Here is a 19414-nt window from a genome sequence, read left to right as displayed (position 1 = left end):
CAAAGCATTGCTGAAAACCATTGGCAAAGCCAATAGGTCACAAAGACAAAAGCTATGCCATTAATCATGAAAGGACAGGAATGACAAAAGTACAGCTAGCATGTTCTCAGCAACAAAAAGTGCTCTTCATATGCCTCTGTCCGGTGTTGAGCACAGTGAGAAATTGGGTATTGGTTGACTGGGATGTGAGCCCTGGTCATGCAACAGCCCCGGTCAAGCAACAGCCCCAATCCTTTGCAGGGAAAACCACAAAAAGTCACAAAATTAACCCCTGGGTAGCTTGGCACAAAAATCAGTCAGGGTTAACTTTCAGGCATTGTGTAAAGTATTTATGCAGCACATAAACAGTAAAAACACAACACAAGAAAAATCTCACACCCATATAGAAAAATAGTCAATTTTAATAAATCATTTGACAACAAAGTGACACAAATCCAATTAGTAGAACTAGAGTTATGAGTTTAAGTTTTTAGTAAGAACTAGCGTCTAAAAGATTTAAGCGTCAACCACGAACATCTGGTCGCACAAGACTGGCTCAAAGTCAGAATATATGGCTGACTGCGATAGAGCACGCTTCGCATACAAAAAGTGGATTGGGCCCAGTCAGCACTTGCCTTAGGATATAGAAGAAATTTTGAGGAAAACATTCTGAGAAGGTAAAGTTAAGTGGGGCAAGGCTGCAGGCGGTGTTCGAAGAGGGAGCGTCATCGTCGGAGAGTCTTTGGTTGAAGCCACAGTAAAGATTTCTAATTTTGGACTTAGTCTCTTTTTTGGGAAATCTCCAACAGGGTGAGGCAGAAGGCTGTAGCAAGAGACCGTTCCAGGGCTCGGATACTCCTTTGGCGAAATTCAACCGAACAGGATTGGCTGCTGCATAGAAGAAAGTAGCAGGAGCAGTTGCAAAGTCAGGCTGACCCGTAATGTACCTTGAGCGGATAGATGAGCAGTTGGTCCTGGTCTCCCCTCGGTTCCAGACTGGATTTTAGCCAAAAAAAGTCTGTCCTCAGTTTTAGATTTAGGTTTTCTGGGCACCTTTAGCACCACAACAAAGGGACCAGGACTAGTGGGACACCACTTGGGGGTTCAGGACTCACTGAGGCTGGGTCCAGGTACGGGTTCAAGATGGTGGACGCCTTTTATGTCCCTGTGACTCTGAACAAGAGGCCTGAAAACTAGCTTTTTGAGTCACTCTGGTAGTCCTGGGTTCAGGTGAATGGTTAGGGCTCAAACAGCATGGCTGACCTCTGAGGGTTCAAGGCAGACTCCAGGCAGCAAAGCAGTCCTTCCAGGTGCAGTAAAGCAGTCTTGAAGCGTGCACAGCATGTCACAGCAGGAGGCGGACCTCTGAGTCCTTCCACAGGTCCAGAAAGTGAACTGAGTGGGTATGAGGGCTCTACTTTTGTACCCAGTTCTGCCTTTGAAGTTGGGAGAAGTTTCTACTTTGAAGTGCATGGAATTTCCTGACTCCTCTACCCTGGATCCAAACTGGCTGCAGTGGCAATGTAAAGGTGATAAGTCCTTTTTGTGAAAGCATATCACAGCCTATCCAGTTGCAAGTGAGGATGTGCTCTGCTCCAACCCCCACCCCATCCTGCCAGCTGATGGCCAAATCAGGCACACCTAATTTCTTTATTGTGTGACTGTCTGGGAGTAATCCACAAAGTTTGTCAGTTACACCCAGTCTTGTGACCCATGACTTACAGGCACCACATGGCTATGGATAGGAACATTACATCTTTCTAAGGGTATATGTACCAAGTACAAGTCCTTTTAAAATTGATATTCTATGTATTATGTTCCCTCAATAAACAATCCTCTTTCAAACAGGCTCTCCACCTGTAGTGACGCGAGCCATGTCGCAGCACCGCAGGGGTCCTTCAGACGCAGCTTCAAATTAACTAGAGAAGCCTCGCGCTGCCCTGTTACGAACATCTTGCCACTTGACGACTTCAGAGGAGAAGGGTGCATCACCTTCCTCTCTCTCTGTATCGACCAGCTGAACTCTGCAGCCACATCTTGACATCGCTGAAAACAGAACGTGTTCCCTCACTTTGGTGAATTTTAGAATATCTCATACTAATAAGTAGTACACACGCTAGATTTGCGCTTCATATTCTTGTAACCTTGGTGAGTTGCGTGTGGAGAATTTTTTATTAGGTTATTAAGCAGTCATGTGCTTTGAAATAGTTCTAGCAGGATGTTTTCTTATCGCATTTGTGAACAATTAGGTAGCACGCGCTTTTGCACAACGCGGCTGACCGGCTGTTTTCCTTCTAATACATGGCAATTAACTTGGTGAATTATAAACCAGTAGAGATCAGTATCTTGGATCTTGAATCCCGGCTATCTTTGGCAGCCTGTTGGAATTACATATATGGAATAACTTCTCTTGGATCCAGGCTATCTTTGGCAGCCGGTTGGAGTTACATACATAGAATAGCTTCTCTCTCAGTCGGGTGAGTTGAAAGAAAAAGCCTTAACAACAAGATTATTATTATATTATATTTTTTAACACTCTGCGCTTAGATGGAATCCTGACCCAACAATCCTCCATTAACTAGTTATTTGCATGCCGTAAAGTATTTCTGGACTGTTAGTCCTCTCTTTCTTCTCACATCGGGGTGAATTATCAATACGTCCAACAAGCCTTATAACACAATCTTAAAATGGAAGTATATCCTAACTGTTTCCTTGCCTCTCTCTTCTACTGTTGTCGCCCGGCTTGGCCCCTCTGAGTACACAATTTTTTATTTTTTAGCTCTTGTCTTGACCCACTATTTTATTGGTGTGCACCTTTCACACTGACACTCAATTGTTCTTACTTCAGGTAAATCACCCATTTGGCATCATTCTGATAGAGAGTTTCTCTATGTTTTGTCAGATTTAGTTATTATATTTGTTACTCTATTTCAGGTGTTACATATTGTTTAATCCTGATAAGACCACTTAATTGCCCTTGGGGTCGAAACACCGTCAACACTTATTTCGAACAAACCACTTTTACAGCCTCTTTTATTTGTATATACATACCTGTGGTTGTCTTATACAAACTGAAACCTTTTATATGTCAGAAAACTGTCACTTTTAGGTCTCGCATAGGCAGCGCATGCGCTGCCTCTACGAGGCATCAAGTAATCTGTATGTTGGTGTGTGAAACTCCGCCTATTGGCTGTAATGTCTTCTGCCTCTTGTCATTCGTCAACTCTGGCATTTATTTGTTAGCGGGCTTATTATTGGCTTGCAATCCGATGTGGCACTTCCGTTTTGCTCCCGTTTGGCAGGAAGCAGCACCGACCAACTACAGTTTCGTTCCACTGCTCGATGTTATGTATTTATGTAGGGACTGCTTCCTTGTTTCCTACTGCAGGTAGGACGACGTGTGCTGCCAGGACAATGACGGTCGCTTGTTTTATTTGTGAACACTCGAGCAGCACTCGTGCTCAGCTGCTATTTGGTCCTTTTCTCGGCTGCCTGTTCCTTCCCCACTGCTTACATTTCACGTGCTTTACTCAATCTTTTTAACCCAGCAGTCCGCGCTGCCACTGAGGGCGTCAGACACTCTAAATTCTTAGCTCATTATCGCCCAACTCCCTACCCTGTCCTTGCATGAATATGGCAGCTGCCTACTTTTGTTTGGTTCCGCATATTAGCGCGGCATGCTGTGTTTTGTCTCTGCATGTATCAGTGTCTTATTCTTGCTCTGCTGGCCCGATTGGAGTGCGTTAAAGTAACTATGTTATTGATGCTTACATTTGAGGTGCTTTACTTTCGTTCTGTTATTTAATCAACTACAAATGCACACATATGTATGCGTGCGACCCACTGTAGTGCCGAAGTCTGCCTGGGTGCATGTCTTTAGGTTGAGGAGTAAGTGCACCAAGGCACTCGGTGAGGAACGCACCTTTAAACAACACTAGAGCAGCACTCGCGCTCAGCTGCCATTTGCTCCTTTTCTCGGCTGCCTCTTCTTTCCCCACTGCTGGTAATTTGGAGCCTGCACGCATTATAACAACATGCAGTCCACAGCAAATAAAAAAAAAAAACAGGGAGTGCCATATATCCCCGTGGGGTGCCCTCCCTTTACCACCAGCCCGTTGCATGTCATCATTTATTGTGAAATGGCCAGGTTTGAGTATGTTAAGGTAACCGTGTTGTTCCTGCTTACGTTTCACATGCTTTACTTAATCTTTTTAACACAATTCTTAGCTCATTATCGCCCAACCCACTACCCTGTCATCATTGCATGAATATGGCAGCTGCCCACTTTTATTTGGTTCTGCATATCAGCGCGACTTGCCGCGTTTTATGTTTACATGTATCCGCATCGAATTTTTGCAATGCTGGACTGGTCGGAGAGTGTTAAGGTAACCATGTCGTTCCTGCTTACATTTCACATGCTTTACACAAGCAGTCCACGCGGCCCCGGAGGGCTCCGGACACACTACAATGCTGGCTTCAATATTGCCCCATCTCCACTCCGTCCTTGCAAGAATATGGTGGCTGACAACTTTTGTTTGGTTCTGCATATTAACGCGGCGTGCCGCGTTTTGTCTTTGCATGTATCAGTGTCTTATTCTTTGCTCTGCTGGCCCGGTTGGAGTGCATTAAAGTAACCAATGTTATTCCTGTTTACAGTTCAGGGGCTTTACTTTCGTTCTGTTATTTAATTAATCCACTACAAATGCACACATATGTATGCGGCGAACCACCATAGTGCCGAAGTCTGCCTGGGTGCATGTCTTTGTGTAGGGTGAGGAGTAAGTGCACCAAGGCACCCGGTGAGGAACGCACCTTTTAACACTGAAGCAACACTCACGCTCAGCTGCCATTTGCTCATTTCTCGGCTGCCTCTTCCTTCCCCACTGCTTGTTATCTGAAGGCTGCATGCCCATCCCCACTGCCCAGGGCCTTTAAACCCAACAAGCTGAGCATTCTTAATTCATAGCCCCCACCCCCACAGAAGAATGCCATGGAGGTGGAGCCCCAGGCTGGGAGAGTCCAGTAGTGGGGCCGGACCATGGGGGCTGGGAGGAGGACTTTTGTGCCAGAAGCGAACACGAGGCAGTGTCACGTATTTTGTTAGAAAGGGTATCTTTAGAAAATATTTTTTTTATTGTACCTTGTTGTGGTTACAAAATTCTAATTAAGTAGCGGAAGTACTTTTACTGTTTTAGCTAGGCTTCTCTTGAGTGGGACTTTGGACAGCTGTTAAATGGGTTTTGGCACTTTACAGACAGCTCTAAATTTGGCAGATCGGGAATGTAAATTGCGCTTAAAAGAATGGCACTACAACTCCCGCCCACCTTTCCGGCTTCTAGTGTAGTAACCCATTGAATGAAAGGTCTATGGTCCCTCATTTGATCACTTTGGATTTAAAGGATAGCTGTTAAAAACCTGCGTTTAGTATATTTTACAGCATGTTTCATGTGATCTTGGCAGCGACCCGACGTCCACCGGCTGTGCTTGTTCAGAGATATTGTAATAGGTGCGTTGGGGTCGAATGAAGCCGTTCAGAGGCGGAGCTACACACTTTCCTTTAACACACCCTCTTGTGGTTTGTTCGTGTGCTGATCCTTTTATATAGAAAATTCTCCTAAAGTGCGAATGTTAACACCCGGAGGCTGCTTGTCAAAGTCATAGGCGCTATAGATGTTGGGTCCAAGCTGTATTAGAAACAGCAGGAAGGGATCTTTGGGTGGGATATAAAATCCACGTTGGCCTCTACAGCCCCTAGTGGGCGGGCCAGCTCTGGGGCTCCAGTGCTTGGCCTGAAGTAATCAAAATCCTTCTATGGGGTCTCACTGATACTTGGTCCTTTTAAACCAACAAAGAAAAAATTGGCACAGAAGCTGAAATATAAAAGATCATTTTTATTAACCTCAAATGAGGTGAGACTACGTCACACAGAAGCCTTAGCAACTGAATGAGGCAGTCTAATGAATACAGAAAACTGGGGCTTCATATATATATGCTTTAGAGTTACATAGTAAGCATAAATGCAAGGGGCAGTCCTGGCTCATGAAGGCATGCAAAATGACTAAGTTGGGCATACAAGATCTACTTTCTCAATAAAGTGGGAGGAGAGTTACTTCTCCAGACAACAGCAAAAATAGCCTGACAGTTATACTAGAGAAGCAGGTGCATTCTACTAGCTAGGCCCTTCTGGGCATGTGCGAAGTGGAGGATGCTGAATATAGTTTGTCTCTAGGCAGATTACAAGAGCAGTTAACAGAAAGGTAGGACAGAGCACATGGCAGACAAAATGGCTGCCAGAAATACAAAATGGCTTTCAGCTCATGCTAACAAACCTGTCCAATATTTAACAGGTCTGACTTCTAGGCGTTGCCCCAATGATGATAGGAATGCTCCCCCGGCAGCAGGGCAAAATGTATTCAGCTAATCAGACCTTCAGAGTTTATAAAAGGTGAGGCGGGTCACCCCTCGAGTCTCATTCGTACATCCTGGCCTCTCCCTGCTAGCTTCAGCTACTCCAGCTCTTCTGTGCAGCTCCCTGACGTCTGATGCACACGTTTCAGCCTCTGTCCTCTGTTCCCTTCCCCTCGGCACCAAAGTCTGATCCAGTCTCTGAACAAAATTTAAATATTGGCGTACTCATACACATATATATGCAAATGCTCTATAGGCAAACTCATCCGAGGCTAATCATAATTTACACTTGTCATTTGCTGCTTCATATTGTGTGAAATTTAATTACACAGCTTAAGTTGTCACCAGTGTTTGTTTATACTTGAAAAAGAGCAGTTTGTAAAAGTGCCCTTATTTTAAGTTATAGCCTAACCAAACAAGCATCTGCAATGCAAAAGGTCTTGCATTTTGGAAACGTTATCCTATTGGCATTGTAAAACACAATACTATGTGCACTTTGTACTTCTAGTCGTTCCTTGCAGGTTTTCAAAACACATAAATAAAAGGCATTGCCATTTACAGTACCAATAGCGCAAAAGTTCGCAAATGCAAGACCTATTGCATTGCAAATGCTTGTTTAGGTTCTAGCTCACTTGGGACACTGAACACACTGTCTGTTTGACTCTATGACACAAACTGAAAAGATTAAGTAAAAAATGTTTGAAACCCATGGTGTGTATGCTTTTGATTCTCTCTCTGACAATCCGTTCCCACTAATATATGCCATTGAGCTTTTTAAATGATCAAATATTGTATATATCGACCAAAGGAACCGTTGTTCTCTGTTGCTTATCTTTCTAAAGGTGGCATTTTCTTTACCATTGAAGAAGATTTTTAATTTCAATGTCATAGATCCCAAACATGAAATGCTTATTCACATCTAGTCAAACATTAGCACTTATTAAATGTAATAAGGCAATTCTATGGTATCCTATGTGGCAGAAATGCTTCACAGTAGTGAAAAACTAATTTAGGATTTGTTCACTCTTAGGACATGTAAAACCTAAAATCCAAATTTTAATTACAATGCACCATGTCCTCTGGGCTACCAAGGGCCCACCTTAGAGGTGACATGTCTAATACAAGGGGAGTTCTAGGCTTGGCAAGGGAGTTATATTGCCAAGTCCAATTGGCTGTTTAAATCTGCATTCAGGCTGGAATGGCAGGTCTGGAACATGTTTAAGGTGCTACTTAAGTAGGTGTCACAGTCAGTGCCAGACCCACTAGTAGTATTTAGTTTACAGGCCTTTGGTAAATGATATACCTATGCAAGAGCTATACTGGCTTTACCAATGTCTTTTAGCTTTGTTGTACAGTAGGGCGACTGCCTGCGCCACTGTGCTTTTTTCCTATGGTTGGTGGGCAACAGACAACGGGAGGGGCTGGGATGGGAAGGGGCATCACGAACAACCGTAAGGAAGACAGGAGGGAATGGGTAATGGGGCAGTTTAAAAAGAGCACTCTTTTTCTTATGGAGGGTAGGGAGAAAAAGCAACACAAACAGCAGGAGGGTAGGGATTGGAAGGGGGAAGAAGCAACATGAAGAATAAATAAAAAGAATGAAAATAGTACCTCGATAAGTGGAAGGACCCGCAACCAAGCTGAAAAGCAAATTGCACTTAGTCCAAGCTCCAGTCGAAGAAGAGAAGCCGACGCTGGCACATGCTGCTATCTTACTATACATAAATAAGAATGACAAAGAAGGCTGGTTAGCAATGAGCGGGCTGCAAGCCCCTTGTTGTAGAAGATACATCTCGAAAGCGAAAGCGCATAGACAAGCAGCCCATGCACAGTCAACCCATGCACAGTCAGACCATGCACAGTCGATACCTAACCAGCTGCTTCTGACGAATGAAATTAGAAGAAACGAGTAACAAGACAGCCAAACAATGAAAAGAAATAGGTGTGCTCTAACCCCTTTTTAGATTTTTTTCTAGCTATAGACTTGCAAGCAACAGTGCATGCGCCGTCTTAGATGAGACCTAAATGTGCTGTCTCAGACCAGAACTGAAAAAGGAAGTCAGTTGTATATTTTTTAAACTGCATTTTTTTTTAAGTATCACTGTATTTTTTTGATTTCTCAACTAACACTGTAAAAACAATTCATGTGGTCCATGTCAGCTTTGCAAAGCGTGTTATCTTGTCACGTTTTACTTCCCTCAGAGTATTTGCTTTTTCTTGAAGTTGGTTCTGTTATTTTATTTTTATGCAACACTGAACTTTTGTGTAGTGTAGACTCTGCTCTGAGTCACTTCGATGTACCTGGGTGAGTACTGGTTGTGGGTAGGTGTTCATTATGGTACATTATTAAGAGCTTTGAAGGTGCGGCTCCAGCAGTGCGGGTTTCTGACTCCAAGTTTCTGACTGTGCCTGTGAGTGGGTCATAAAGATGTTCACACTGCATTTATTTATTTGCTTATATAGCGCCAGAATCGACTCCCGTAGGAGTATCTCCGCGCTTCGGACAGGTAGCATAGGTATAGTGCAATTGCAGCTAAGATCAGAAACCGAAAAGGGTAGTCTTGCTGCATTGGCCTCTCTGCAGAGCACACACTCTGCTGTCCCATTTGAATTACGCTTTCTTGTGAAAGTGTATGAAGGAGGTATACACAGTTGTGAGATATGGACAGCGCCCAAGGAAAAGAAAATGCTGTTTTCAAAGGTGAGGAGATGGCATGTTTGTGTGTGAGAGAGGGTGCATGGTGAAGGGAAGTTGTTGCATGGAAGCGTATGCCTGAAGAACAGATTGAAAATACAGAGATGAAGGGGCAGGAGAAGAAGTGTGATGGGTGCAGAAAGAGGATCCAGAAAGATGTTGGGGGGTGGGGGGATGGTGGAAAGCGCTTACGAGCCTAAGAGTCGGAGATTGCAGAGAAAAGTGGTGTGATGGAGAGAACGGTAGTGACTGAGTCACTCCGCAGACCACTACCCCTTCCTCAGACCCCGGTCATGTTAAATTTACAGTCTCAGAATTTCAGACTTGAAAGATTATCAATTTAACTAATTCACAGCAAATTAATTGTTGTTGCCGGTACAGATAACAAGCATTGCCAAAGCCAAAAGCTGTGGTTTGTTTTTAGCACATGTTCATCGTTGTGTGATTTGAAAACTGATGGAGAGACCCCCAAATCCTTGTTAGGTGGCACACTGCGTGGAGCAAAGGATATTAGTGTATGTGTATCAAGCCCTGCCCTTAATTACATATACCTGATCGGCATAAAATGTTTCCTAGTTACACCTCTATGGCCACGCCCTTTCAAGAGATCCTCCACCACGATTTTTGTTCCAGTTAAAGCACTGGCGTATTCTTGTGCACTGCACATCAAGAACTCTTTTCAAATTAGTTACCTTTATAAACCAAATCTGCCCAAGAGACCCTTTCTAATTACAGTAACTACAGTATGGCGCGAGACTTCAAGCGACCAACAGATTAGTTTTGTTTATCTTTGAAAACAACATTTCTGAGTTTAAACCTTTCTGGAGACTGCAAAGAAACTGGTTTACCTTTGAAACTGCACTTTTTACATGTTTTCTTGCTTAGCTAATCATAACTGCCCAACTTCACTAAGGTCAAGTAAGGGAATGTTTATTTATCCTCCTAGATCAACAGCATTTATATATAGGATTTAATCAATGGTATGGTTTTTTTAACTTCTGTGTCGGTTTTCATGATTGATTAATGTGTATATACCAGTTTATAGTTGTTTTCACTTAACATTTTCTACCTATGTGGGAATTACGAGCTCTGTCTTATGCAGCACGTAACAGTAAATGGATGGGATGGAGAAACTACTATTGTTAAGGTTGTTTATGTTTTTTGATGTAAGTTTATGATCTACATGGTTCTCTTTTATGCTTGGTATTCGAGACGGTAAATGTCAACTAAGCTTTAAGCAACTAAGCGAATGTCCCAGCTATTTTTCTGACGTCTCTATGTCCATTCTAATGTTAATTAAAAAGGGGAAAGGCGTAGACCAAACTGGGGGAAGAGAAGTAGTAAAACCTGCTTTGGAGAAGTCTTGCTCCTGCAAACACATCTCCGAAACAAGTGGTCACCTCTTACCTTGGGGCACTTTTTTAGTAGAGTGTAAAATGTGGTGTGTGTCATCTGCCAGACTCCATCCAATTAGCGAAGTTGACCTTTTCACACAGGACCGGTACGATAGTGTGGGTGGTCTTCAATTGATGATCTCACCCAGCATTTCAACCCAATTAGGTTCCGGTCCTCGGCTCTTGCAAGAGCCGAGGACCGGAACCTTATTAGGTTGAAATGCTGGGTCTGAGTCTGGCAGATGACACACACCACATTTTACACTCTACGAAGAGAAGCTACTCTGCCCTCGCTTCACTGATAGGGTTGAGACCTCCCATCCTTTAAGTTCCCTCAGATAGGGGGTCAGTCTTGCCCTGAAGAAAGTCCTGGACCTTTATGGCCGCTTTGGACTGAAACATGTCGGCACTACAGTCTTAGGACCATAATATTCCCAAAAAAGTCCCAATTTTAGAATTTTTAATTACCCAGACAGACCCAAGAATAAAGGGAAACCGGGGATCTGCCTGAGGTATTTTATCTTTAGGACCCCCTTCTCTCTTGTCTATCCAAAGAGCTCCCAACACTGTGGTTGAGCCCACCCCGACTTCTAGGGGTCGCGGTGACCCGATGATGAAGCATGACACCGCTAGGGTGTGTGAGGGTAATATAAACAAGAGTTTTTTTTCCCTACATTCATGGTTGGGTTAGGTACAACCTTTCACTTGAGAGTTTTCCTAACCCCCTCTACCTCTGTCCTCTACCTCGGGTACAGTTTACTTGCTTACACAACTGACCACTACGCGGTTAATTGGAGTATTTTTTTGTGATTAGAATTCTACTTAGGGAGGATATACTCTGGTTATATTTACCTCTCAAACCCTCTAGGCACTGGGATTTTTCCCAGTACATGTACGTGTTTATACAACATTGTTGGATGTCATGGAATGAACATCATATCCTATGCAGACGACCACCTCTCACTATCAGAAGACAACTCTACCACCAGGGGCAACTACAGCAACAAACAACTGCCTATGACTCTATACAGACAAAACAGAAGTGTGGAGTGACTCCTGGTGGCCCGCAGAACTGGGACCAGAACCCAAATTAACAGACAACGCATGCAACCTTGGCATCATACTAAACATTTTTCGTGGAATGAAATGTGTTTTAAGATGTATTTTTATGTGGAATTCTGCGGAATTCTAAATCATAATAAATAAATTATAAAAATTAAAAAAACAACAAGCTCACCATGAAAAATCGGATCAACCCAGTTTCTTCCACCTGCTTCCTAACTCTTTGCATGCTCCGTAAGATCTTCAAATGCCCCTCCTCCAACACCAGACAAACAGTCGCTTAAGTTCTACTGAGCAGCTAGCTCATCGACTCCAATACTCTCTATGTAGGAATCACAATGCAACTCCTGAAGAGACTGTAGACAGTACAGAACACAGCAGCCAGACTCATCCTCGTCTTCCCGAAATGGACCCATATCACCCCCCACCTCAAGAAGCTCCACTGGCTCCCCATTCAGAAGAGATGTCAATTCAAGATTCTGATCCACACCTAGTAAGTTCTTCACAATCAGGGACCAGCATACATCAACCACCGCCTGAACTTCCACCAACCCTCCAGACTCCTGCTCTCCACCTTCCTCTCCCTCAAGCACACACCCCCATCCGCCAGACAAAAAGCAGAGGATGCTCCTTCTCCTGTATCAGGGCAAAATTCTGGAACGATCTACCCCTTCACCTATTGACTTCATCCCCTCTTTCATCCTCTCTTCTTGAGTTCAGGAAAGGACTCAAGACCTGGCTTTCTGACTAAACTGAGCAGCTTGCTCTCAGCGCCTGGAAACTCTCTAGGGTGATTTGCCACCCTCTAGAGTTTTGTATTGTATTGCATTGTACCCAAAATTGCATACAATAAAAATTATGTATACATCTATGTGAACATGTCCCAGATGTTAAGCAAGGCAGTTGACATTTTGTCTCTCTCTCTCCCTGTAAGGGTTCGACTGGTGATTCATTACCTTCTTTGAAATGGAGCAGATTGGCCACCAGATGATAATTCAGTCTGGTAAGGCCATGTAATTTCCCCAAATAGGCCAGTTCTTTTCTTAAGTTTCTAACTTTGCTATCTGTTCTTTAGTTCTTCAACACCGCCCTAAGGAGATCATTATTGCATGGTGGGAAGTAGGGCAACACATTTTCTTGTCATACCGTTTCAAATGTGGAAATCAGTTGCTAAACTTCTATTAACCTCCCACCCAGCATTTTCTCAGTTCTGATCTTACCTCCCTTTCACCCAGCAGGAGCCAAGCACGATCTCATCAAGTTGCGCATTCCGTTGGGTGACAGACCAGACCTGAGGCTGCTGGAGGAGGTGGGCTCTGTGGAGAATATTGATGAGCTGAAGGATCTAATGCATCGTTGTTGGCACCACGAGACATCCAAGAGACCAACTTTTAAAGGTATCCCAAACTCTGTAATTTCTAATTTTAGACTGCATAGAGCTGGGCAAATGGTATGTGAGTGAAAATATGCTGAAACTTTTGAAAAACTACGGGGCATGATTACAGCAGAGGAAGCAACCTTCTTCCTCCTGGAAAAAGGGAACACCAGGGGAGTTTGTCACCGAAGGATGTGCACCTACCTGACTTTCCATAGGAGTCATCAGTGCAAAATTGCTTTGGAATTCAGCAAATTTGGTACAGGTGAATAGGGTGGTGTGGGAGACTAACGATAGTCTGCGGTGGTACAGCAGACAGTTGTAGATTTCTATTTGCTAACCCACCCTTACTGTTTGTAGTGCCTGGTGGTGCTTCAGGAGACTTTTAAGGTATTGGATTTGGCTCATGTGTCGTAATATGCATTTTCTGTGTGCGAATCTCACCAACGGGAGTTGGAATATTAGTCTCACAACTGACTATATGTAATATAAAATATTATGTGAAACCTACTGCTATACTCCTCCAAAACAATATGAGAGAGTAAGGGTATTAGACAATGTGTAAGGTGGGAACTCCTGGTTCCCTACTTCAGTATTAAACAACAAATGGAGGAGTACCCCCTGGCAGCGTAACACAGAGAAGCTCTGTACCTGGAGCTTAAGGCTCAATGGGGCACAGTGTGCCCAACCTTATAGCAGGACAAAGCATGTCCTTTTTGAAGACCCCTCCCTCACCAACCTGGTTGGTGACATGCTTCATCATCGGGGTCCGACCCCGAAGGCCGAGTGCCAACAGGGTGTGCTGCGACACCTGACTACAGTGGAGCGGGTTTTCTCTTTTTTATATGTGCAATGACTCTACAAAGTGATAAGTGGTTTAAAAAGGGGACAATACTACTCACTGCAAGACTTTATTCTTGAGTGATTGAACCCCCATAAAATAAAGTGTGACACCTATGTCTAATTAGGTAGACTTCGATGTCTGAGACGTGTAGTGTTTAAAAAAAAAAAAAGTGACGTGTGCTATGTGATTTTAAAATTAGGTCTACATGTTTCAACCTTATTGCGATTGTGGGTTTTCGTCAGGACCAATGCAGGTGACCTGGGCGGTACGCACACGCTAAGGTGCGACCTGCCCTCGATCACATGAAAAAGATGGGCCCACAAACTTGTGGACCTAAACAAAATATAAAAGTCTTCTCCCCACTCCGGAAGAAAAACTGAGAAAGCGGTCCCACGGGGTGTACCGAACAGGAACCAAGTAGGTTTCCAGTCCGATGAGCAGAAGCCACTAGTGACGTGAGCATGACTCTTGGAACCCGGACGCCCATGTAGTGGCTTACACCGCTTTCTAAGTTTTTCTTCCGGAGTGGGTAGAAGACTTTTATATTTTGTTTAGGTCCACAAGTTTGTGGGCCCATCTTTTTCACGTGATCGAGGGCAGGGCGCACCTTAGCGTGTGCGTACCACCCAGGTCACCTGCATTGGTCCTGACGAAAACCCACAATCGCAAGAAGTTTGAAACATGTAGACCTAATTTTAAAATCACATAGCACACGTCACTTTTTTTTTTTTTTAAAACACTACACGTCTCAGACATCGAAGTCTACCTAATTAGACATAGGTGTCACACTTTATTTTATAGGGGTTCAATCACTCAAGAATAAAGTCTTGCAGTGAGTAGTATTGTCCCCTTTTTAAACCACTTATCACTTTGTAGAGTCATTGCACATATAAAAAAGAGAAAACCCGCTCCACTGTAGTCAGGTGTCGCAGCACACCCTGTTGGCACTCGGCCTTCGGGGTGGGACACCGATGATGAAGCAAACCTACTGCTATACCTTTAAATATAAATAGAGCACAGTCTTACTGACAAAGGCTTAGCTGTGTCAGATGTGTTTACAACTGGGATGTTTGATGGAGATAACTCCTGGATTTCTTACTTCTAAACATGTCTGTTTAAAATGTTTGTTTTGTGATGAGCTTCCTTGGTTCCCTTTCCTCCATGGTTATATCCTACCCTTGCCCGCTGCCCCTCGATCCTCCTTACCTTTGGTCCGCTCCTTCAGCCTTGGAGTTGGTTGACTGTTTTAACAGTTTTTCCCAGCTGTGTGGAGAGGTTGTGAAGAAAACGTCTTGCTGCAATCCATTATCTGCACTTTAATTTACCAGGGTCATTCTTAGCATAACATGGTGCTTAGCATAAGATGGTCCATACAGCCCCAATCAGGGCACATTTCTCAACAAGCATTGGCAAAGCCAATAGGTCCATTTAGTGTTCAATAAGTCTTCAACAGACATTCTATCTCTCTCCACACAGCTAGAGCCAACTGTTAAAAACTATCCACATTCTACAAGATTTAAACGTATAGCTGTATTTTTTCACATTATATTTTACATGTATTCAGAGACTGAGATTCGTACTCCAGTTGATGATATTAGTACACACCTATTTTGGATTTCTTTGTGCATCCATAAATTGAGTAAAAAAATTGGAAGACTATGTATACTTTACTGCAGCACTGGGGGGGATAATGTCTTCTTGTATGAACAGCAGTAACAAGAATAGCACTCACATAACTGATTTAAGTTATATCAAATTAGAAATGTATTTTATAAATAAAATGGATGATAAAACACTCACATTGCTGTGATGGAAGATGGATATCACTTCGGAAATTCCTGCAGCCCTGGATCTCAAGCCATATAAATCCATACTGGTGCTTCAACTTTAGCTTATGGGCTGCTCTTGATTTTATAGTAATTGGGAAATACTCTGTACTTTTGAAGTAATTGCGGCGTTCAGTTCTTCTGCATATGGCTGTGCAGTATAAAAACTAAGTTCCTCTGTGCCTATAACACTCCACGACCCACTAGATACACTTGCTGGCTTCTAAGGTTCCTCACATCTTGATTCCAGGACTGGCCTACAGATGCCTTCCCTTGCTCATCACCTTATGCCAAGTATCAACTCCCGACCACGCAGAGCTCGTTGAGGTTCGGCAGAGTGCTCATGTGTGGCGTGACTTATCTCATGTTTTTCGGTGAAGTACCACAATGGATGTCTCTGGATTCTATACAATACTCTACTTCTTCCAGACTGGTTTCCCTACAGGTCCCTGGTGATTGAAGTCATTGAGGCATGCTTTTGAATGACGTTGCACCTTTTTGCATTTCACCATCTGTGTGAAGTGCCCACTAGATTAGATTGTTACTTACTGTTAAATTGTTTCTATTTTGCTATCCAAGACCAGAACACCACCTACTGCACAGAGCTGCGTGAGCTATCTTTTGGATTCTCTTTTAATCTGCTCATACCTCAATCCATTATTTGATCACCACTACCAGGCCTTTGGGGGGTTTAGCTTGTCTGCATTTAGTTTCAGTTCTGGAAGGGACCGTCACGCATGGGTATCTGAACGACTCTCAGCAGCTTCTTCTGAATTATCACCATATTGAAATCACTGTAAGTTATCTGGTATAGGACATGTTTTTATCTGCTAAATTTGATTGGTCTTGCATATTTTCTTCGTGGTTCCTGTCTTGGAATAAGGATGATAAATCTGCTGCCTGAAAGAGACTTTCTACCGCACACCACCCTCCAGGGGTAATCACTGACTATTTGACATTACCACTTCCTAAAAGTCCAAGGCTAAAGAGAGAAGGTGCTTGTCAATTCACTGAGCTCGCAATATTCTGTGTTTGCAGAGACAGAAGCAATACTTGTCACAAGGATTGGACAACTAGACTGACATCAGTGGCAGCAGTGAGAGTCCACCCTAGTTCTCTGGAAGTGCTTCAAATAATCACTTCAAGCCATCATTTTGCTTTAGTAAACATGGACAAGAAGCAGTTCTTTACGGCTGATCATGTCTGTGGTTTGTATAAGGCAAAATCAGTGGCTGAACCTACAAGACTGCAAGGTATCCATCCTAGGACGTTGGCGAGACTGCGGTTAGCGCTGGTGAATCAGAAGAGGATTCCCTTAGCCACTTCTGTATGTTTCTCTGTGCCCCCGATTTCTCTTGCTAGCCACATTCCTCTTGCTAGCCACATTCCTCATCCTGTTGTTCATGCAACCATAGTTAGCACACATTTAGCGCTTAGAATGCTGGAGCTTGAGATGAAGGCACAGTAGACTACAGAAGGCAGAGAATTTTAGGAAAAACTTAGGCTAGAAGAAGCTATTGAAGGAGCAGGAGAGGTCAAAGAAGAGTAAGTCAGACTTCCAGGAGAAGAAACATGCTAGTGCTGTTAGGCAGTTTACTTAATGGTCTCTCGCCTGTCAAATATTGTCATTTATTACCACTTTCCGTCAAGTTATATGACTCCAGCAGTTTAAGCATCCTCCTGCAGTGTCATGACTTCATTCTATACTCATTAAGATCCCCTGTAACATCCTCTAGCAGTGCTGTCAAATGCTGCATCATTTGAGCTTCCTTCTGTAGTATGTGGGTTATGTGTTAATTTGTTGGCAAATCATTCTTCACCCGTACAAGGGCATCCCGGCGCTAGAGTGGATGACCAATGATTAAAAAAAGAAGCAAGTTCTAATTAGCAGAGAGAAAAGGCTGGGGTATTGTGCTCTTCCTGAAAGCCAGGTGGTTGTCATTTAAACCAAAAGCATTCCAGGCTCTGTATGGCATTAATTCAGGGGAACGATTCCACTGGTTACTGTGTATCTTGCAGACAACAAGGAGATGTCTGGTGAAAGATTGTAGAAATTAAGTAGTAACATGATGAATGAAGAGATTTTGGGCCCAGGCATTGGAAGGCGTAGTGGACTAAGCAGAGAGCTTTAAACTTGGCATGAAAAGTCAGTGCAGAGATAAAGTGAGGAGGAGAGATGGGTGCAACGAAGGAGCTGAAAGATGATAGTCCTCAACGTTTTGGATTTTCGAAAGTCTGGTTTAAAGGATTAAGATTAATCAATTGCACTACATTTTGTCTGGCTGAGAGTCTCAGTAGTGAGAGATTATGAGCAGCAGATGGCTAAAAAGAAGAAACTTGACTAATCCGAAAGAATGGATAAAGAGTTATGAAAATGGAAACTCTGATTCCTCCGGGGGGGGGGGGCACTAAAGAGGAGAAAGGGGCAAGGTCTGTGGGCCAACATTTGGTAGACAAAATAATAGGATCTTTGCAGATTATCAAAATCCTAGTTTCTTCGGAGTAGAATTTGAGTGAATTGAGTTGCACTCAGAGAACCACTGCTGAGAGCCAGGAAACAATCACAAGTGATACTGTCACTGTAGAATCAAGGTACAGCGGGATCACAGTGTCATCAGCATAGCTCATAAAGAGAGGTTCAATTATAACAGGACAGAAGGAAGACACATGCATTGAACAATGTAGGACTGAGAGAGAATTCCTGAGTAACACCAGGAGTGACTGGATTTTGATCGGTTGGCCAAGGAGGTGAAAATCCAATTGAGTGCCTGGTCTTCCGTGCATACTGTAGAAAGACAAGAAAGCAGAATATGTTTCATCACCATGTCAAAGATGGTCAGCAACGCAAGGCGGATCAGGGTGGCAGTCCTCCCCTCCGATCCACCATAACTCTCCGGTGATACAAGATTGATATTAGGGTGCACTCAGTGCTGAGTTGAGATCAGAAACTGGATTGATCGAAATAATAATATTATGATTTTCCTAAAACTCTGAAAGCAGACTGTTGATTTATTATTCAAAGATCTTTTTGTGTGCAGGGAGTACAGCTATGAGATGAAAAAGGCTAAAATTCTTGTAATATGGGACAGACTGCACTGGGAAAGATGAACAAGGTTACAAGAGAAACCTGGATTTAATAGTAAATACATGACGTAAAGTTGTCCCAAGCGAGTGGAGAAAAACGTATTGAAAACTAACCATGAAACATGCCAGAGCGGACTTTCCTCCTTTCTTGCACTGTCAATATTAATGTAAAAGACCCCAGTTGAGTGAGCTTTCCCACGCCGTGCCTGGTCGGTGCCACAGTACCATGTTGGTGTGAGTGTCCTCAAAGAGTGTTAATCTCCTTCTGCATTGCCTGCTCAGTGCAACAGAACTGTAGTAGGGCAAATATTCCCCTGCAGTGCCAGGTAAGTGGTATAATACTCTTATCAGTTAGCACTTTCTACAAAAGTGTCATCCGACTGCTGCAGTGTAAACTTCCTTCAACAGGTTGCCGTATTTTGCGATCTAACAGCCTGATTCATGAAGCAAAATTGCGCCCGCAATAGCTGCGAAAATGCTATTGCGGGCGCAATTTCCCTAATCGGCATTCACCATGAAAATAGCGAAAGCGCAAACAAAAAATAGCGAAATCGCAAATAGATTCGCAGAATCCCAGCAGGAGTGCGACAAACCACGGATTCTGCGAAAAAAATTGCGAATTCGCTATACCATCGCAATCGGTATTCATGAAAAATCGCAAATAGCGGAAAAACCCCAAAATCGCTGTTTGCGAGGCGCAAATTAAGGACAACCCAAAGCAGGTGGTAACCATAAAAGCCATTGGAA

The 19414-nt window shown here is 43.4% G+C and overlaps 1 protein-coding gene across 2 annotated transcripts in view; it reads left to right on the top strand.

Annotated features, from left to right (window-relative positions):
* Window positions 1-19414, top strand: part of LOC144755665 (receptor-interacting serine/threonine-protein kinase 3-like) — a 267630-nt gene that overhangs the window by 117647 nt on the left and 130569 nt on the right. For both annotated transcript variants that reach the window (XM_078644833.1, XM_078644834.1), the window contains exon 6: window positions 12777-12935. In XM_078644833.1, coding sequence (XP_078500959.1) covers window positions 12777-12935 — 159 coding nt within the window. The remainder of the gene's footprint in view (window positions 1-12776; window positions 12936-19414) is intronic.

Source organism: Lissotriton helveticus, chromosome 5_1 (assembly GCF_964261635.1).
Source record: "Lissotriton helveticus chromosome 5_1, aLisHel1.1, whole genome shotgun sequence".
In the NCBI taxonomy this organism is placed as follows: domain Eukaryota; kingdom Metazoa; phylum Chordata; class Amphibia; order Caudata; family Salamandridae; genus Lissotriton; species Lissotriton helveticus.
This window is presented reverse-complemented; position numbering and strand designations above follow the sequence as displayed.